The following is a 22,032-nucleotide window of genomic DNA, read 5'->3' as shown; positions in this document are numbered from 1 at the left end:
TGTGTAAGGAAGATAATTAGAAGAATATAATTATAGATAATGTAAATGTAATTTCATGTTTCATATTTGTATACAATTATGCTTGTTAATTTTTGGTATCAATTGGTATGCAGCAGGTATTTACTGTGAATTACAGCAACTTTGGAATGTCAGTAAGGAATCTAATTTTGCATGTGAACTCACAGTTATTAAAGTCTGTCTAATAGTTGCTTCCAAATTTAAATTCAGTGAAGTCTGAAATTGAAGTGATTAAATCTAGTTGGTGTTCTTTATCAAATTTATATAACATTTTTTTTTACTTTACAACTGAATGTTTTTAAATTATTTATAATGGGTTTTTTAAAAGTATTTTCTAAAACAAGATGTGTTATGAATAAATTAAACATTAAATTGATAAGAAAATTTTCTGATTCATGTCAAGAAGCAAGTGGTGAAATAAATCAGAAATTAGACAGCAGCAAGGTAAGAATGGCATTTTTTTTCTTAAATGAGAAATATTCATGATAAGAATTATTAAATTGTGGAGAGCCCACACTAGGCCTTCCGTTACGTCATCCAGCTGCGAAGCAATCGTTAAGTCTGGTTTGAACGAAGGAACAGTCCCGTGCAGCATAATTGAGACTTCGATGGCGATTATTCTTTTTTCATTAAAGAATATCCTTCTGGAATTATTAAGTGGTCGTTCGAGCTCATGGACTTCATAGGAAAACCGTAATCTACCTTAGGGTAATATGCATTCACATTGTATCTATAACCTATGGGGGAAATGGGTATGTCTATGCAATAACAATAGGAAGGATGACAAATGATTGGGTCAACAAAACGATCTAAACGCAAGTGGATGACGTGTGGCTTTATTTATTTATTCAATTCAATACAAAGTCAGGCTTACAGTTTGCACCAAAACACCTAACCCGTTAACACAAAAAACATTACTAAAATTATTAAATATTATTATTATGCTAAAAATAACGTAATTATAGACAAAAGTATTCACCAATTATCAGCAAACACGTAAATTTCCTGGATTTTGGACAGAAATTCGTTTAACAGCGCATTTCAGCGCAATTGTCCTGGCCGTTGGACAGTTCCTAGCTCTACGGGTCCTCCCTCAGCCCCGCCAATGCCGCATGCCGCCGGCTTTCATTAATCATTGACAATAAACAGCAGACAGTGATAATTGTCAGCACTTAAGAACACTCATCACATACTCATTATAGACTAAAATAACTGAAATGAGTCTAGAAGGTTCATCTATGAAGTATGTGGCCCATATCATAATTTTTTCTTTCGATACAATCCTGAGAAAAATAATTTATTAGGTAAAAATTTCAGTGTGCTACTTTAAATATACTTTAAACTATACTTCGGTATAGTATTTTGGAAAATACAGCTACAGAATTTTATACATTATTGTTATGATACATTGAGCATAGGACAAAATAAAAAATAAACTAAATCTTTCAGAAAGGTCTAGTTCTTGGTGTTTATCAATGCGGCAAGAAACTAGAGTTGACTCCAGCCGGTCAGGAGCTTGATCAGAAATCTGGGGGAAAGATACTTCAACATTTGAATGAGTTAGTTTTTATAATATCGTCTTAGGTCGTGGACTTGATTAGAAAACGATTTTATGGTTTTATGGAATATGGTCACAGACCACGATCACTGTGAAGTTTAATTTTTTTTTGTTTCAATTTATAAAATGATAAAAATTCAGAGATTTCCTATTCATGTATCACAGTCGGCATTTACCCTGAGGTGTCTGTGTGCTCCGGTAACCACATCAACAGCTAACCTTGAGTTTTCCTGTCCATTTCACTCATAAAACCGTTATAAAACCAACAATTGTAGACTAGTTAGTACAATCGACGTGGCTTAGGGGTGATATTTCAGATAGTAAATTAAGATTTTTAAAATCTGTGCTCTACATTTTATTAAGTGATGCCCATCTTATGGGACACGTTTTTGACTTTAAAAATTCTGCTAACCACGACGCGGGCCTGACTTAAAACAGACGACATCCTTAACAAGTCGAACATCAAGCTTGTCTGTTTGAGAATTAGATGTGATCCATTTATGTATTTATCGCATTTCCAATTCCAAAATTATTATGTGCTTGCATTATATTCTCGTTAACGTTAAAGTACGAGGTCTGTTTCAGATTGTCAGAACGAATGAAGCTAGGCCAGGCGTTTGTACTGACCGACGTGGTCCCAGAGTACTCTGCTGTAGCGCTCGCTTCGTTAGGGCCAAAGGACCCTGGCTACAATCAGCTTGAAGCTTTGGATGAGACTAGGGTTCGTCGGTTTTTTACTTTTGTAACAATAGCATATAACTAATCCATTAATGACGAAGAGCTCAAAAATGCTTTTGGTAACTAAGTTCGAGGTCAACTTGAGATAGAAACAATGAGGTAATTAGGTACCTATTCTTTTTTTTTATTGTCTATAGATGGATAACTGAACTCATAGCCCATCTGTATGTACAATCATATTTTATTTTTATAGTGAACGAGAGAGAGTAGATCTTCCATCGAGCTTAAGTATACACACGATAGCTTATATTTCAAAATGTTGTTATCGCGATTCAGTTTTTTGTCGCACTTCTTCTATTTAATCACGGCTACCGCTACACTGTATAGGAAAACCTTCGCTGGGCTGTTGGAGCTGGTGTGAGGGTCCTACAAAATCGAGGGTGTGGAGATATCTCCGTGCAAGCTGAAGTGGAACACGACGCTGCAGCCGAGGCTGCCGAACTAGCCGCCTGGAGGTACTTATGATTACTTCAAGTTCGTTAGTCGTCTCGTACAGCTATTTTGTGGTCAAGTAACTCCTCAAAGAAAATAGTCCATCGGCTATACTTTCGGACAGCGCGCGACGCTGGCTCTCTTTTCCGACAGATATTTATCGCAAGTCACATATGACGGTACATAATATAAAGGGTGACCGAGCCCATACAAATCACCAACATAAATGAAGTCATTTACACTAAGAAATAAGGTTGTAGATTCACTAGTCTAACTGTCTTAGTCCTCAACCAGATTAATTTACGGCAAAAACACTTGAGTTGGGGAGTAAGACAAGTATAATACTGTTACCGCGGGTAATATTGAGTCTACCAGATTATATGAAGATAGGTGACTTCATTAAGGTTGTGATGTGCACGGTTTCTGGTAACCACTTTTCATCAGGTAGGCCAGGAGCTCGTTCACCCATTTACACATTATAAATATGTGTGTGTCCTCACGTTATAGTTTATTTTTCCACCTAAGTTTTATTGTCATTAACTCCTGGTCCAAGTCGTGCTTAACATCAGGGGGCTTTGGACTCGCAGTTTATTAGTGGTGGTTACCATGCATCATTACAGATCATAAAAAATAAACAGTGACTTGTTAAAAGCGACCTTTAAACAATGCGTCCAGGCCGCTATGCGCATAAGCGGTCTACTATATTCTAAAAATTTGTTATACATATAATTATTAGAAGTCGTCGTGGCCTAATGGGATAAGACGTCCGGTGCATTCGTGTTGAGCGATGCACCGGTGTTCGAATCCCAGGCGGGTACCAATTTTTATAATGAAATACGTTCTTAACAAATGTTCACGATTGACTTCCACGGTGAAGGAATAACATCGGGTAATAAAAATGAAACCTGCAAAATATAATAGGCGTAATTACTGGTGGTAGAACCTCTTGTAAGTCCGCGCGGGTAGGTACCACCGCCCTGCCTATTTCTGCCCTGAAGCAGTAATGCGTTTCGGTTTGAAGGGTGGGGCAGCCGTTGTAACTATACTTGAGACCTTAGAACTTATATCTCAAGGTGGGAGGCGCATTTACAAGTGTCTATGGGCTCCAGTAACTACTTAACTCCAGGTGGGCTGTGAGCTCGTCCACCCATCTAAGCAATAAAATAATAGTGTAAGCTTGTGAAATTCTAGCAATTAGATAGTTCATTTAGTGTTGGTTGAGGTGCATAATTACCTCACTATAAACTACAAATATTCCGATTCGGTCTAGATTTGAAGAGTTCAGAGCGGTAGAGGAGCGTCAGCCCGCGTGCAAGTTGTCGCTGCACGGGCAGGCGGGGGGCGAGGGCCTCGGGGGCGCGTGGCACGCCGGTTCGGTGCTCGGTCAAGCGCAGAACTGGGCGAGGTTCTTGTCCGACATGCCCGCTAATAAAATGACTCCTATAGATCTTGGACAGGTAAGAACAAAAACGCTATCGATGTTACTTTCACCGTTTTCACAATAGTAATTTGACCACACCTCTTCGCTAGTATTTGGGGGGGGGGAGGATAGCCCACTGAGTTTCTCGTCGGATCTTCTCAATGGGTCGCGTTTCCGATCCGGTGGTAGATTCTGCGAAGCACTGCTCTTGCTAGGGTCAGTGTCAGCATCACTCCGGTTTGAGCCCCGTGAGCTCACCTACACACGTTAGAGCGAAGCTGAAATAGCCTCTCAAGGATATCAGCATAGGTAGGAAAAAAAAAAAAAAAAGCTGTTGGGGGGTTTATAAAATACGTATTGTTTCTCGACGCTCCCTCTGTTAAAAAGGTAGCGTCGATATGTTTTTGAACTCCCACAGTACCTTATATTGTATTGCGATAACACCCTAGTACCCTTGACTCACGCGTGTCACAAACAATCAGTCTTATGAGGCACGAGATCAGGGTTGGAACGCAGATGTCTCGTTTTTCAGTACGTTGCGGTTTGTTGTTATATAAAACTTACGGAATCGACGAGTATGTATGTTTATTTGGTTAATGAACAATATTTTCCGTACCTTAAATATTCTTATAATGCTTAAACGGATGAATTAGCTCGTCTGTTGTTAAGCAGTTACCGAAGCACACAGACAATACAACACCACAACACAATTTGAAGTCGTCGTGGCCTAAAGGATAAGACGTTCGTTGCATTCGTATGTAGCGATGCACCGGTGTTCGAATCCCGCAGGCGGGTACCAATTTTTCTAATGAAATAGGTACTTAACGAATGTTCACGATTGACTTCCACGGTGAAGGAATAACATCATGTAATAAAAATCAAACCCGCAAAATTATAATTTGCGTAATTACTGGTGGTAGGACCTCTTGTGAGTCTGCACGGGTAGGTACCACCGCCCCGCCTATTTCTGCCGTGAAGCAGTAATGCGTTTCGGTTTGAAAGGTGGGGCAGCCGTTGTAGCTATACTGAGACCTTAGAGCTTATATCTCAAGGTGTGTGGCGCATTTACGTTGTAGATGTCTATGGGCCAGGCCAGTAACCACTTAACACCAGGTGGGCTGTGAGCTCATCCACACATCTAAGCAATAAAATGCAATAAAAAAAAAAAAATCGTAAAATAAATTCCCGTTTTGTTACTTTCACCTTGCATATGGACAGGCAGCATTAGACTCGCTGTGTCCCCTGGGGGTTACCGTGGAAGCCAGAGAACGCGAGTGGATAGAGGCACAAAACATGCAGGCGTTCCTCACCGTAGCCCGAGGGTCATGTGAGGAACCCATCTTCTTGGAATGTAATTACCGAGGAGATAAGGAATCTCGGCCTCCAGTCGTCATAGCCGCTAAAGGAGTCACTTTTGACAGGTGAATTTGTAAAAAAGTATAAATGATTGCTATTAGGCAGTAGGTTAAGACCGATCTTACATGATAATGTGTATCTCTGCCGGGCACTCCCAGTTATTGCTTTAAAATTTTCTACTACTAATAAAGAGTCTGATTCAATAAATAGTCTTTTTTTTGTCGGAGAAATCATCTACACGTTACTTAAATCGAAAGACTCGATAGCCGACACTAATCAGTATTTATATACTCTTAGTTGAGGCTAACGCTAAATAGAAAAAAACGAACAAAATTTAGAAAAGAAAAGATACATCATAGATACATTACTGGTAGTAGAACGTTTTATGAGTCCCCACTGGTAGGTACCACCACTCTGCCTACTTTTGCCGTGAAGCAGTAATGCGCTTCGGTTTAAAGGGTGGGCCAACCGTTGTAACTATACTTGAGACCTTAGAACTTATATCTCAAGGTAGGTGGCAGCATTTACGTTGTGGATGTCAATGGGCTCCGGTAACCACTTAGCACCAAGTGGGCGGTGAGCTCGTCCACCCAGCTAAGCAATAAATAAATAAATAAACCAATATTTTCATTTGTGTGATGAAGAGTAGTGCAGTCCTCGTCGTTCACGCGGGTGTTAATACAATGTTGGTTGCGGTTCGTAGCGGTGGCTTGTGTCTGAAGAAGCGGGAGAGCATGGTGGAGAACCGCGGCAGCATGGCCGGCGCCGCCGCCGTGCTGGGCGCGCTGCGGGCCCTCGCCGAGCTGCAGGTGCGCGCTCACTGCCCTCGCTCTAGAGGCTCGCGCTAGCCCCGGCTCTTGGAGCGTCAAGCTAACCTAAATATTAAAATTTACTACTGTCTTAGTACTTTCACCTTAGTAGGTATCTTAGTGCCTTCGTAGGGTGCTGGAATTTTTCGGACATATTGCCCGTAAAGAGGGTCACAATCTAGAACAGCTGATGGTGACAGTCCCACGAGATGGTCGGACCATATACGATCATCTCTAAACATCAACTTCCACAATGCCCTTCATGAAGCTAAGGATCGCAGCAGATGGAGGGAAATCGTACGGGAGAAACTGATGCAGCGGGGGAGTCACGACCCTCAGTAATGAGGAAAACGACGCGAGGAGGGGACTGTCTTAGTAGTAGAGTCACATTCGACTCAGCTCGGGATGCTACCAGCGTCCTGCCCAATTTTTATGGCTAAGCAGGGCGTTCTAATCAAAAGTAGCCTATTTCGTTAGAAACTGACGAGGGAGGTAAAGTCCGTTACGGTTTGCAGGTGCCTATCAATGTTTGCGCAGTCATACCGATATGCGAGAACATGGTGAGCGGACAGTGCATGAAGGTCGGAGACGTCGTCAGAGCTCTCAACGGACTCTCCATCCAGGTCCGAGGTCTTTTACTTGGCAAACAAGAGCAGATCCATTTAATTACGCATTGCTATTTGACAAAATACACTAGAAGCTTGCACTGATGCTCCCACTGTCGAGTCCGGCAGCGTACTCCCGCGATACGTTTCGTCGCGAACAACATACTGTTACTGCTGGACCTCTTGTGAGTTCGCACGGGTAGGTACCACGACCCTGCCTATTTCTGCCGTGAAGCAGTAATGCGTTTCGGTTTGAAGGGTGGGGCAACCGTTGTAATTATACTTGAGACCTTAGAACTTATATTTCAAGGTGGGTGGCGCATTTACGTTGTAGATGTCTATGAGCTCTAGTAACCACTTAACACCAGGTGGGCTGGGAGCTCGTCCACACATCTACGTAAAAAATAAATAAAAAAACTCATATAGTTACAACGGCTGCCCCACCCTTCAAACCGAAACGCATTACTGCTTTACGGCAGAAATAGGCGGGGAGGTGGTACCTACCCGTGCGGACTCACAAGAGGTCCTACCACCAGTAAAGTTAGTGATTAGACCAGTGATTATGAACTTTTTTTTCACTGCACACTTATAACGATTACAAAATTTGAAGGCACAGAAGGAAAAAAGATAAACTTAAAAGTTGTTTACATCCATAGATAGGTACCTAGGTACCTAGGTAGGTAGGTAGGTACCTACTTGCTACACTGTGTAAAGTAGTTTATATTGATCATGTAAACTAGATATTTATGTTTCTAAAATTCACCGACATACGAAGTTACTGCGGCGCAGTCGTTGAGAATAATTGCACTGGATTAACACTGGCCCGGTACTTCGATTCTTGGATGGGATTTTTTGAGTCACCCGCATTTCACCGTCCCTTGTTGGGTATCCTAAAACACTGCGCGCACGTATCTAGCCTGTATACACTTTATTTTTTTTTATTTTTTATTTATTTTTTATTTATTTTTATGATTGATAGTTTACTGGTGGCCCGAAGGCCTTTCCAGTTTCACTAGGACAGGTGGGCGAGCAAAGGCTCAGCCAAGAGGGGCGGAATTTGCTAACAACTGCCCGAGCGCCTCCGTATACACTTTAGTCTGGGTTACCATTACTACAGACGTTCATTATTAGTCTCGCTAAGCCGCTACACACTCAATGTAGGGTAAAACCACCAGTAGGTAATTGACACTACACCAATAGTTGATACTTTGACGAAGAAAATTAGATATTAAGAAAAAAAAGGAAGACAAGATCGAAATGGTGTCAGAGGCATAATATACATATCTAGCGACACTAATACAAACTAACGTGGTGTCATAAAAAACATCATTAGGTGTGTGATGCACAGTTTCCATCTTCTTGCAAAATTGGCAGGTTGACTAATCACCCCCTACTCAATTAAAAAACGATATTGGCGATATTGTTGTTCAGATCGAAGACACGGACATGGAGGGCCGGCTGATGCTGGCCGACGCTCTGGTGTACGGGCAGGCCGTCCACAAGCCGGAGCTTGTCATAGACGTCGCCACTTTCACCAGTATGGGACCTTTCCTGATAAAACTTACTCGCTGTGTACACACAACGCTTTTATTATTTATCCTACCTATTGTAGTAATCTCGAGGGGTTATTCTAGATTCACAGCATTAATAGGTGGTGAGCTCAAGGGGCATAAACCTGACGACGTTACTAAGACTAAACCCTAGCAAAAGCAGTGCTTTGCAGAATCTACCACCGGATCGGAAACGCGACCCACTGAGAAGATTCGGCGAGAAACTCAGTGGACTGTGTCTGAGGGTTAATTTACTCGTCGAGCTCTTCGTCGCAAGCGACGGGTTCGACGAGAACGATGACCGGTGCTTGAGGTACCTAAAAGCACCGTTAGTGGATCGGGAGGATCCGAAATGACGTGTTTATCTACAGATGTCTTAGCTCAGCCTCACTGAGACTAAGTTCTTGGTCTGTAATCGACATCAAATCTAATAGTACTCTGTCCGGAGGTCGACGAAAAGGATGCGACCAAGCACCCTAGCATCCAGGGTCTACCTATTTATAGAACTTTCTATTTTTATTTTTTAGATGGGTGGACGAGCTCACAGCTCACCTGGTTTTAAGTGATTACTGGAGCTCATAGACATCTACAACGTATGTGCGCCATCCATCTTGAGATATGGTTAGTCTCAGTACCTATAGTTACAACGGCTGCCCCACCCTTCAGACCGAAAGGCACTACTGCTTCACGGCAGAAATGGGCGAGGTGGTGGTACATACCCGCGCGGATTCAAGAGGTCCTACCACCAGTAATTACGCAAATTATAATTTTGCAGGTTTGATTTTTATTACACGATGTTATTTCTTCACCGTGGAAGTCAATCGCGAACATTTGTTAAGTATGTATTTCATTAGAAAAATTGGTACCCGCCTGCGGGATTGGAACACCGGTGCATCGTTCGACACGACCGCACCGGACGTCTGATCCTTTAGGCCACGACTTCTTTGGCACCGTGTTTCGTTGTTGGCTACTTGTATACAAGCGGCTGGTGGGGGCGCGCAGAGGGCGTGCTGCAGGCGCTGGGCGGCGCGGCGTGCGGCTGCTACACGGAGAGCGAGGCGCTGTGGCGTGACGTCACGGCGGCGGGCGCGCGCTCCGGCGACCGCGCCTGGCGCCTGCCGCTCTGGGAATACTACCGCCGCCAGATCACCGGTCAGTCTCTCCGCACGTGTTGTAACTATACTGAGATCTTAGAACTTATATCTCAAGGAGGGTGACGCATTTACGTTGTAGATGTCTATGGGCTCCAGTAACCACTTAACACCAGATCGGCTGTGAGCTCGTCCAACCATCTAAGCAATAATAAAAAAATTAAAAAATCGCTCCGAGCGGCAGCACCAGATCAAGCCGCACAGACATTGTCGTGTCCAAGTTGGACGGTCTTTGCGACCGCTGCAGTATAATATAGTAGGGGCCATTGGACATGTCGATAGTTTTCAACTTCGTGCATACATTATATGACTTTAACTTTTCAAATTAAAAGCCCAATAGGTATGGTGAGTCTTTGGCGCTACATTATTACTTTTCAGAGGATCGCGACCCGGGTCTGTCGGTCCATGCCTGCACAGCGCCATCTATCGAACACGATGTATAGTAACCGGCAAACTTCTTGAGCAAATGACCTTGACTGCGCAGAACCGAATGTTAGATCACTTTGGTGGTGAGGGTGGGGCGCGACGGCAGGGGAAAGCGTATCGAGCGCGTTATTGGTAGATCAGTCGAACCTTGCGTCCCGCACCGCGCCCTTGTTCCGCTTGCTCCCAAAAGTACGCTTGCGTACAGTGGAAAGTCTATCGTTATTAATCGTTAAGTTATTTGTTATAATTACTTGTGGAATTTGTTGCCATTGCTATTTGTTGAGTGTTTGTTGATTTTTTATAAAACATACACGGTGTAGTATTCAAAAGAAAGGGTAGAAAAATTGTGACGACGTATATTGCTTCATTATAAAACGGGAAGAATGATATGGAAAAATTAAAACAGACTTCGGAAGTAACAAAACCATCAGTGAGTACTGTTAGGTGCATTATTAAGGAAGCTAAAGGCTCTGGCTTGCCCGCCGTGTTTCGGACTCCGGGTAAGAAAAGATCAGGGAAGAAGAAAGTTAGCGGAATGGATAGTTTCGTTCAATCTGTAATAAAAAGATGTAATCATAATAACTACATAACAAGCAGCGAAACTCCGTACCGTAGAAAGGCTTCGAAAAATTTAAAGAAGATATAAATTTTAATGGCTCGGAATGAAGCTTACGACGTATTATGAAAGAGCTAAGCTTTAGATGGAAACAAAGAACAGAAAATAATCGGAAGCTGGTAATTGAAAAAAGTAACATTCGATTACTACGAATCGAATATCTTCAAAAAATAATTAATTATAGACAAAAAAGAAGACCGAATCGACCGAGTTGTAAACTACACTGATGAGCCCTATGTCGACTAATCACGATGATAGCGACTCGTGTGATGAAAACAGTGATGATGATGATGGTTAAGATTATGATAACGAAAAAAAAATTACAAATACCAGCTTCGCTTAAACTGAACCAAGACCTGGCAACAGCTCTAGTTTTGACTTAATAGAAGGAATATCTATTTTACCCCAAGATTAAATTATTACAATTATTAACCTATATGTTTTGTTGATGTTCTAATAAATATATAAATAAATACATATGTTGATTTTAATAATTTAATAGCATTATGACGCAGAGTAAGTAATGTTTTTGCACGTGAGTGTACCATGCGCGAACTTACCCCCACTACGTCAACAAATGCTCAAGAAGTTTGCCGGCTATTATACATCACTCAATATAAAAAAAAAAACCTGTTAAAACCTCTATTGCAGCTCGATAGACCGTTAGAACACTCTAAAGAGATATAAAACATTATAAATTCAACCATTATACAGACTATGGAGGGTAGAGATAAGAAGAACCGTCTCTGTGTAAAAAGTGTCCGTTAAAGTCTGCTAAATAAGGGTGACGCTACAGTAGCAACCGGGTAAATTTAAAAAAAGGCGCTGAAAGCTATTAGAATAAGATAGAGAAATAAAAAAGGACGAAAGAACTGTAAGCACTACAAAATCACAAAAACTATGTTATTTAAAGCTGATAAGAAAATGCAATCGATGTCTCCACGTTTTACCACAGCAATAATTTTAGGTTATATTGACGAAATTAGTTTGGACTACGTAAACATGTGAGGTCTTGTATATTACACTGTCACTGACTACTCTAGTCATTAAATATAATAAATTTCCTAACTCAGCATACTTCCATCAGTTAACAACTGCTCAATAATAATTCATATCATACCCTGTGCCTATGCTAGCGCCATTCTGGAGGATTTTTGAACTGTTATTAAAATTTAGTGCTGAAAGTGAGACACGTTTTCAAGCTTCTCCCATATGAGATGGTTATCCTTACCTCTACAGTTTCATATTTTAGTGGGGCCTCGATATGAAAGGATTCTTATAACATTATTTATACCACTACAAGAGTATCTGCCCGATTATGTACTTTCAAGGAAGTTTATAATCCCAAATAAGTCAATCAGTATGTTTCCCATTCAGAGTAGACAGCCTTCCACCCCATCTCGGGCTATAGTTCTGTTCGACGCGAGTTTGTATACTGACATACAAACTTCCCACAGAAAGACAATAATTGACTCGGACCAATTGTAAAATAATTATATTTCGTGTGACAGACGACCCTTCAGTGGACTTGAGGAATAAAGGTTCCGGCAAAGCTACCTCTTGTCTCGGGGCTGCGTTCTTAAAGGTAAGTGAAGTACCAATATTAGATATTGATATAGTAAAGCTTAGTAAACAAATTGAAGTACACTCCCCGCTGCAGGAGGTTGTACTGAGAGGTGGAGCACTCCGGAGCGGAGTATAGTTTAGTTTATATATTCGGAAACTCAAATAATATTATAAATGGGAGGTAAAACCGTAAAAGTTGTCATAATTATGTCTATTATTATTTTATTGCTTATTTGGGTGGACGAGCTCACAGCACACCTGTTGTTAAGTGGTTATTGGAGCCCATAAACATCCACAACGTAAATGCCGGCACCCACCTTGAGATATGAGTTATAAGGTCTTAGTATAGTTACAACCGCGCCCCACCCTTCAAACCTAAACATTACTGCTTCACGGCAGAAGTAGGCGGGGTGGTGGTACCTATCCGTGCGGACTCACAAGAGGTCCTACTGAAGTGTGTATACTTGTATATTATAGCATAGCATTTGGTATAAAACATAATTAATAGGTGTAATCTCGTATGTCCCCCTAATAAGGCGGACTACCCAGAAACATAGGCTTCTTCATAATTATAAACTAGGATTAAGATGATTATTAAACATGGAATACACGCAAGACGTTTTCCTTTAACGCCTCCCAAAGTACAACATTACACTACCACTGTGTTAAGGCGGGCATGTCCGCAGAGCTTCGTGTGCTGCTCGTGGCTGCATGTAGACACGACGGGCGTGGGCAAGCTGGCGCACGGCTCGGCGCCGCCCTACCTGACCGCGCGCCGCATGACGGGCCGCCCGGCGCGCACGCTCGTGGCGCTGCTGCAGCGCCTGGCCGCCGCGCCCTAGAGCTACCGACTATATCTACTTGTTGCGAGTTTTAATTCAAACACCTAATATATTATTTGAACGTCTAAAAATCATGTTTTTATTTATCTACAAGCGGACCGCTCCGACTCCGCTCGGGTCTTTAACAAAATTTCAACGATGTTTGACGTTATTTTATTTTTTTTAAATAAAAGAACACTTATTGCGGCATAACTATAATAGTTAGACATGCTGTCGCGACACTTTTTGTAAATAATGCTCTATTTTTTGCTATCTATTGCTCTATTTATAATAATTTTATAAATAAAAAATAAATGAGTAAATGCTCATTCTTGGAGGAACAAGTCACTTATTAGGTCATGAAATATCTTCAGACGGTATACAGCCGTGTGCAACAAAAATTGACGGCCGTTTCGCAGTGTCCTGTGCCAAATAATGCTTATAGTGTGCGACAGTTTATTGGTTTAAAAAGAAAAAAAAAAGATAAATCATGGGTGTGGGGCCGTGAACAAAACGCGAATTTCGAACAACTGAAAAACAGCTTACGTTTCAAACCTGTGCTAGCTCTGTATAATCCTATGATTCCTACAGAAATACAAACCGATGCGTGTAACTTAGGAATTTCTGGTATACTATTACAAAAACAAACTGACAACTCACTGCGGCCTGTTATACTATTTTAGCCGGGTTACTAGGAAGGAAGAATGTGTATCATAGTTAAGAGCTCATAACCTGGCGGTCGTACAATCGCTACGTAGGTTCCGTGTTTATGAAGTAGGTAAACATGATATAGTAGAAACTGATTGTACTGTGGTTTGTGATACGCTTACCAAACGCGACATTATACCATGCATTGCGCGATGGTGAGTTTTGAAAGAAGATTATGACATTAGTGTTGAGTATAGACCTGGTGAACGTATGGAAAATTTGTAGACGCGCTTAATAGGCATCCTGTTGACATGATGAACGTGAATCGTCTTAGTTACTGATTGATTCTGTACTGTGCAATGTCAGGACGAAAAGCTTAGTTCGATTATAAAGCAATCTATACTAACATTATAAAGCTGAAGAGTTTGTTTGTTTGAACGCGCTAATCTCAAGAACTGCTGGTCCGATTTGAAAAATTCTTTCAGTGTTAAATAACCCATTTATTGAGAAAGGTTATAGGCTATATAACGCTAGCACCGCTAAGACCATCACTGGGTCACGCTAAGACCAATACAAGCGAAGTACCAGTAAGTAATGTTTCAAAATCGGGTTATTTTCCCTTTTGAGAGCTTCCGGTGCGTGCGCTGCAGAAACTGTTAAAGTTTCGCTAAAATAATGTGACAGAATTGTACCCCTTTAAAAGATCTAAAAAAAAAATGTCCGCGATAGCATATGTTAAGGTTGGCTCACTATAACGTTTTTTTTATGCTAATCAATTTGTACTAAAATAAAGCATTCTTTGTGAACTATATTCCACGCGGACGAAGTCGCGCTGATGTTAAAGATAATTATGAATGAACTAGTTCGAAAAACTTTTAACGGAAACAGACTCTCAGTTCCTTCGGCTAAATGGAAAATTGTACAAATGCACTATGACGACATTTGTCACGTGGATCTAAATCATCGTTTAGCTTTGATTAAAAGCCAATATTGGTTTCTTAAAATGACAGACACACTTTATTAGGAAATACGTGGCAGCATGTCTTTATTATACACACATGAGAAGGATAACTATGTTAAAAAAAAGAAGACATGTCTATATCCGATCTCTAAACCATCTGATACTATGCGCATGGCACAAATAGATAACATGATGCCCTTCTGTAGGACATCTAAAGGGCACCAACCAGTACATGTTCGTAATGAAAGATGCGTTGTCTAAATTTGTGATAGCTGAACTTACGCGTACTGTAAATTCAATCGGGACCATTCGTGCATTGAAAAATATATTAATAGGGTTTGTTCAGATACCCGAATCACGTGGTGACAGACTATGGAAAAGCTTTTACGAGTAGGTACTTTAAAAAATATATCAGAAGATAAACAGTTTAGGCATACGTTAAACGGTATTGCTTGTCCGCGCGCTAATTGGCCAGGTTGAACAAACTAAACATACAATTTTATGTGTTGCGGGCAACTGATCGTAGTGAAGCTTCAAATAATTTAGTGAACTCCGTCATTTGAGGCACAAACAACACAATTAAAAGTAGCAGCGGCTACAAGCCTTGTGATTTAATCTTTGCGCGCTCTGGTAGGTCAATATGTGATGTTTCGATTCTTGGTCGCGAACCAGGAACTGTTGACGCACGGCGTAAGATAGCTACAGCTAGGATAAAACAAGCCAGTACAATAATGACACACAACATTAATATAAAAAAAAATGCTCATGTTTATAAGAAAAGGGATTTTGTATCGTAGAGACAGGCTCCAACTGGTTAGTAGCGCCGCTAGGATTAATACCAAATTAGACGATTTGTACTCAGGTCCGTATGTAGTAACTAAAGTGTAGGTAACAATCGGTATCGAATTAGAAGTATATCTAAAAGGTTTACGAAGTTATAAAAACTTCCCTAGCCTGGTATCACAGATTCATTAAGGCCCTATAAAAGCGCTAGTAGTTCAGATGAGCAGCTCGAAACTGAAGACCTTATTGATTTATTTGAGAACTAAATGTTTTTGTGTGTTCCCCATTGCGGGAGCAATTGTTGCAGGATGGCCGAATGTAACGGACGTGACGTCAGCTGTCAGGCCCTGCCGCCAGCCAAGCCGCCAAGCCATGTTAACACGCCCCCTTCCGCCACAGCCACAGCCACCGCCGCCGCCAGCCAAAGCCTAGTGTTAATAAAACAAGCCGTGCCAGCCATTTCTACCTGCTTTCTGCATTCTCGCACAAATAAAAGAACTTGTCGTTACGCTGCTGGTTTTTATTGTCACATCATTTGCAACAAATGTGTTCTATAAAGTCGTAGTACATTATTTTATTCTATCATCAATAGTCTTCGCAGGGCACGCGATGTAAAGAATATTTTAGGTATTTTTTTACACCTTGGGTTACATTATTGGAGTTTTAGTAAGGATCCCTAATTTTTTTTAGAAAAAATTATAGCCTATGTCACTCGGGAATAGTGTAGCTTCTAAACAGGTGAAAGAATTTTTCAAATCGATTCAGTAGGTACTTTCGGAGCCTATTCGATACAAACAAACAAACAAATCTTTCCTCTTTATAATATTAGTATAGTTATATTAATACGTAAAGCAAAAACTGTCCATACCACTTTTTACGAAAATTGCGCTGGTTCTAAATAAATATAAAAAAAATTGGTTTGGCACATACACACGCATATAGGTATACTCTTTTGTTTATTGTCAAACTTTTGTTATTGTTTATAGTCTGTGGTTAATTTGAGAATAGATTAATACTGTGTCTATAGTATTATTTGTCTATAGTGTAGTCTTGACGAAATCTGTGATCAGAAGTGTCTTTGACAATAGGACCTAATAATGTTCAAACTAATAATTTCAATTTATTATAGTCGAATTTCGACTACTGAGTGACCACTAGTTTGTATAAAATTATATGGTAGCGGGCAGCCAACATAGAACAAAAGATATATGACAGATATCTGAATTTTACGAACGTTTCAAGATAAATTTGCATATATGCAAATTCCGAGTAATAATATTAGGAACGGTGGAAGATCTTCCTTCTGTCGTTTACCTCCAAAATATTAACTATGAAGACTTGACGATGTCAATATAATATCTTATCTTGACTGTTAAATAATCAAGTGTTCGGATAGTGAAATGGCCGTCATTACAAGCTAATTGAAATGAAGCATCACGTAGGCCTCAACTGCCACAGAATGAATATTGACACGATATCTACGTATCTTGTAAAACACTCGAAAGAGAAAGATGCTCATGTTAGTAAATACTAAATTTTTTAACAGGTGGCCGGCCACTTTTTACGATGTTTAGCTCAGAGGGTTTCTTCAATTCTATAAAAATGTTTTTAACTTGTTACTGGAGAAGTGTCCGTGAGTGACGTCATCGCGGCGGACCTCATCCGAATCAACACCCGCGTTAATATCTTTATTAAAGATCATCAAAGTTTATGAGAGATTGCTATCGACCGAAGTCGCGTGATATCTGGGACGAATTCCGAACAGAATGTTTCCCTGAAATGTTCACTGCCCTAAAAGTATTTTCGCTGAAATCTATTTTTTTTCCTACCTAAGCTGAGAGCCTTGAGAGGCTATTTCAGCGTAACCGTATCTAGTAGGTGAGCTCACGGGGCTCAAACCTGACGACATTGCTAACACGAACCCTGGCAAGAACAGTGCTTCGCAGAATCTACCAACGGGCCGGATACTCTACCCACTGAGAAGATCCGGCGAGAAACTCAGTGGGCTAAAACAACATGAATGATGTTCTCTCTGTGTGGGAAGTTTATGGATATTGTTAATGTATTCTCAGTCACAATTTTAGTTATAAATTTAAATTAAAAAATAACTAAATTAAATAATATCAGGTTGAATTTAAAACAATCCAATAAACCTGAAATGGCATAAGTTTTATTAGATTTATAAACAAATAAATTATTACATAATATGTACTTCATTATTATACAAAAAAATAATTCACATAGCCTTAAATAACAATAAAACTAATTAATAATAGTCGCCGCGAAGACGACCATGGACCGCATACAAACGGGATTAAAACTAGAGGTGCACAGACACAATAGGTGACATTAAATAAAAGTGAAGAAGGGGGTGGGGGAGGTTGGGGGTAGGGTGGAGGTTCCGTGAAATGAAACACCGATCCTTATTGACCTAAAAATGAAGAAACATTTATTTTCAGTATGTCTTTTGTAAAATTTTATAACAGAATGAATCAAACGTGGTAAGATAATAACAGAGCGGATTTACTTTCCATTTCGATAGAATTAAGTTTTTACCAACAATAGAAATATAATAATATTTTATTAAGTCATTTACACAAATACAATTACAATGCAGTATCGATAAATCTAATTTATTCGTTTAACCGAGTTAGTTAAATTTTTTTAAACATTTATTACATTAATGAATGTACACGGAGCGAGCGAGCGAGGCGTCGCCTCGGGCTGGCTACTTGCGGACACAGAATACACATTTTTTTGGGATTTTCCAATGATTTTTTTTCTCACGTACTTTATAAATATATATATAGTGTATGCATCGGAAGGTGCGGGCGCCGCACACAGAGGCACGCACGCACACATATACACAAATATAAGTTAGGAGCCGACACGAGCCCGACACTTATACCATCACATTGCGACGCACACCGGACGTCTTCCCTTTGTACCGCTACAGTTAAACTTCTCTTACATAGTTAAATTAACGGAATACTTTAAATCTAAATAAAAAGAGGGGGCGGGGCGGGGGGGAGGGGCCGCCCGCGCCGCCGCGCGAACTTCCTAACTGAAACGATGACAGTATTTAATTTATCGCAAACACTAGAGAAATGCAGGTCCAATACGATGCTAATATTGTGTGTCATGAAACAAAATGTATATTTAAATTCTCTGCTTTTTACACACACACTAGCCGGCGGCTCACTTCGACGTCATCATGGTGACGAACTCTGAAAACAGAAGCAGAACGCAGGCATTACAAGTCGCCCTGGGGCATCATCACGCGCCGCGGCCGCACGCGGACCCACCTCGCATAACGTGACGTGCCTAAGATAAGAGTGTTAACACAAAAATATTACACACAACGAAAAAATAACCGACAGTGATAGAGATGCACTAATAACAGCTATCGGACAGATCAGCGGAGGCGGTGAGTCCGACGCGGCGCGCGCTAACAACGTACCGGAACATAAACGTTACCTCGGCATGCCACTACAAGGGACTGTGGGAAATACCACCCTCTGACGTAAGCGCGACGCGGCGGGAAGCGCCCCTCGATATCACCAGGTGGTATTTCTCTTGGAAAAACTTATATACAAATATTAGACGCATGCACCAATCAATAGGAAAGGGTCGACCGTGCCCCGCGCGAGACAGGATCGACGAACAGCGAGAGAGAGAGAGAGAGAGGGGGGCGGAGAGAGGGGGACGGAGAGCGGGGAGCGGCTAACGTGTCCAAGGCAGGTACATGTAATGACGAGCAGCAAACCATTCAGATTAAGACTGGGGTATACCTATGATCGCACCGCACTCGCCGCACGCCGTCCGACAATCGCACCGATCGCTACACACTACAAGAGGAAATCGTTTCGAGATCACAGCGTTATCGTAGTCTTTTCTTATGGACACTAGTGATGCTAGTGATGCTAGTGATGCTAGTGTACTAATATCACGATTGCGGATGGTGCGCGAGCGCTAGCGGCCGCCCTCGCCGCGACCGAATATGATTTGGGCGAGTGCATGGAAGTCTGCAAGAGAGAGAACGCTCGGTCGGATGATACGGTCCACCAACTCTGGCCGGCAGTAGACGCATGCAGACAGACGCAGGCGGCACATGCGAAGCGCCGGCGGCCGGGCGGGCGGCTCCTCGAGCACCGCCCGACCGCCGCTTTTCAAACAATAACTCAATAAATTAATCAACGTCTCGCTTTCAAAGAGATCAACGCGAACATGGTGTTCGTAAATCAAGTCTATACGACGCGTGGGATTACTGAGCAAAAATGATTTTACGAGAAGTATAATGTCGAGTCAGTTTATAAATAAATAGCGGAGCATTGGGGGCGGGCAAGCACGACGGTTGGCGTTAGTTCGTGCGGTGGGGTCTATCAACATGCTGGACCGAGCCTCACTGCGCGCCCGCTTTACTTCGAGAGGTGCTTGCGTAGTACAACACGTCTAGTTGTATCTTTTCATTTCCGGCAGGGCCTTCATTACGTTTATTTCACATCAATAATGGCTACAATAACAGCGTAACGAAGACCCAAATCACATTTACAATTTGGGATCCGATACTACTGACATTTTTGAATAAAAACAATGATCCCAAAATATTTGTTAAGCTGTGTTCAAAGCGAAAATCACACTAGACATTCGTACAAACAAAAGTTATACGTTTGCACGACTAATTAATGTATTCAAATTTACTGTGAAAATCACTTCAAAAAGCACAGCCTGTACATTCATTCACATACAAATGACAGACAAGCAGAGCAAAACTAACAAATAGGCGATTTCGACAGGTTTATGAATGTAAAATAATGCGAACGAAAACCATTAACCATTTCAAAGCGCACTATTCTGGAGCGCGTAATCGGAAATCATTTTTCAATAAACGGATGGAACACACTTAGCGAACCGCCAAACTTGGATGCACTACAAGCAGGAACAAAGGGCACATCTATTCACTGGTTTTGCTCAGGTGTACAAGACAAGCGTGAACACTACTACTACTCTGCGGAGAGCTCACCTTCGTAATTGACCTGGCCGTCGCCGTCGATATCGGCCTCGCGAATCATCTCGTCGACCTCCTCGTCAGTGAGTTTCTCTCCGAGGTTGGTCATGACGTGGCGCAGCTCGGCTGCGGAGATGAAGCCGTTGCCGTCCTTGTCGAAGACGCGGAAGGCCTCGCGGATTTCTTCCTCGCTATCCGTGTCCTTCATCTTGCGCGCCATCATTGTCAAGAACTCGGGAAAGTCTATCGTGCCGTTTCCTGAAATTCAACGATTATTAAAATTAGCATTATTGTGAAAATCAAAGTATGTACATTATGGCGAATGTAACGTTCAAAACTACGTTGAGAAATCAAACATGATGGACAATATTATTGCGAACCATCGGTGTTTAAAATAAAACACTGTGTTCAAAGCAGATCGACAACAGATGCGCCCTGGAGTATTCCCGAGTCAATTTATAAAGATGTATGTATGGAAGATTTCTACGTGTCCAGGTGTCCACAGTGATGGATTTATCGCGGCATAAAACAACATTATTAACACGTTAATTCGTATTAGTCGTTCTGTTGTCTTGTAAAAATACGCTTTGTGGGTAGTTTTAAAATATTAGGACGATTTGTGTGATTCAACGCAATCCTGTAAACTAGCGACTTGAATACGTTGTACGGAAGAAAGAGATTACAGAATATTATTGGATTGTGCTATTGAGCAGTTTTAATGCAATTGTAATAATTGGGACTCCAAAACAATGTTCAGGGTCCGAATAATGACTTTCGGGGGAAAAAAAACACGAGGCGAGAAACATTTTAAGCAAAGAAACCCCAATTTTCTATAACGCATTAACATCTCATCGGTAGAAAACAAAGTGAAATCAGACGACACGTAACGTGTTACGATGGATTAGTGGAGTTCGTTAATGGCAGCCCAAACATTACTTTTGGTGGTAGTTTAGTCAGACTTCCAATCTGTTTAGCTGGTGTTGAATGATAATCAAGGTAAAGAACGTGCGTTAGTTTCGAAGTTCAAATTGTTAGTCGATTCTAATGATCTTCAGATTGGAACATTAGATTGTATATTTTTGTTGGTAGTCAACAGTCTGACCAAGTACACTACGTACACTAGTAAATTGTATTTGGCATGTTCTCCTAGTTCGCTAGATGGAACTATATTTATTTTGGCAGTATATGGAGCTTAAAGATTTCGATCACGAATCATAAAATAGATCGCGTGGGTCGTAGTACAAAACAAATTGGACTTTGTGAATAATTTATGCACGTTTTAACACCAAACCATATCTATTACTGTCAATAGTTTTGAAACGTTAAATTATGAAGCAGTGTCTTTAAATAGCTACTAAAATGAGTACACCATTTCGTATTTAGAAAACTAGAATAGAAGAGTAACAACGGCTATTTAAACAACTCCGAAATATGAAATTTGAATACAGGATTTAACGTCATAGATAAGTTGTTAGCACGCGTTTGTAGGGAGGTTTCAGTAATAATTATTTGTGTAGCGTTGCACACAACCAAAATAAACAAATGATCAAACATAGAATCTTACAA

At 41.1% G+C, this 22,032-nt stretch overlaps 2 protein-coding genes across 3 annotated transcripts in view; one reads left to right on the top strand and one right to left on the bottom strand.

Moving 5' to 3' along the window:
• Nucleotides 1-7: 7 nt before the first annotated feature.
• LOC114250626 (crystallomitin S-Lap7) lies at nt 8-13,158 on the top strand. The gene is made up of 12 exons (XM_028184580.2): nt 8-462; nt 1,468-1,577; nt 2,162-2,297; nt 2,642-2,769; nt 4,017-4,203; nt 5,385-5,587; nt 6,226-6,331; nt 6,847-6,954; nt 8,368-8,473; nt 9,489-9,638; nt 12,191-12,264; nt 12,932-13,158. The coding sequence occupies exons 1-12, from the start codon at nt 331-333 to the stop codon at nt 13,085-13,087; spliced, it is 1,596 nt and encodes a 531-aa protein (XP_028040381.2). The 5' UTR covers nt 8-330; the 3' UTR covers nt 13,088-13,158.
• A 4,722-nt stretch (nt 13,159-17,880) lies between these two features.
• LOC114250630 (calmodulin) overlaps nt 17,881-22,032 on the bottom strand; it is a 29,924-nt gene continuing 25,772 nt past the window's right edge. For both annotated transcript variants that reach the window (XM_028184587.2, XM_089737393.1), the window contains exons 3-4: nt 20,482-20,724; nt 17,881-18,685 (exon numbers count right to left, since the gene is read on the bottom strand). In XM_028184587.2, coding sequence (XP_028040388.1) covers nt 18,657-18,685; nt 20,482-20,724 — 272 coding nt within the window. In that variant the 3' untranslated portion in view covers nt 17,881-18,656. The remainder of the gene's footprint in view (nt 18,686-20,481; nt 20,725-22,032) is intronic.

The sequence above is a fragment of the Bombyx mandarina genome, chromosome 23 (genome assembly GCF_030267445.1).
Source record: "Bombyx mandarina strain Sakado chromosome 23, ASM3026744v2".
Lineage (NCBI taxonomy): Eukaryota > Metazoa > Arthropoda > Insecta > Lepidoptera > Bombycidae > Bombyx > Bombyx mandarina.
The sequence above is the reverse complement of the archived record's forward strand: the minus strand, read 5'-3'. Positions and strand labels throughout refer to the sequence as shown.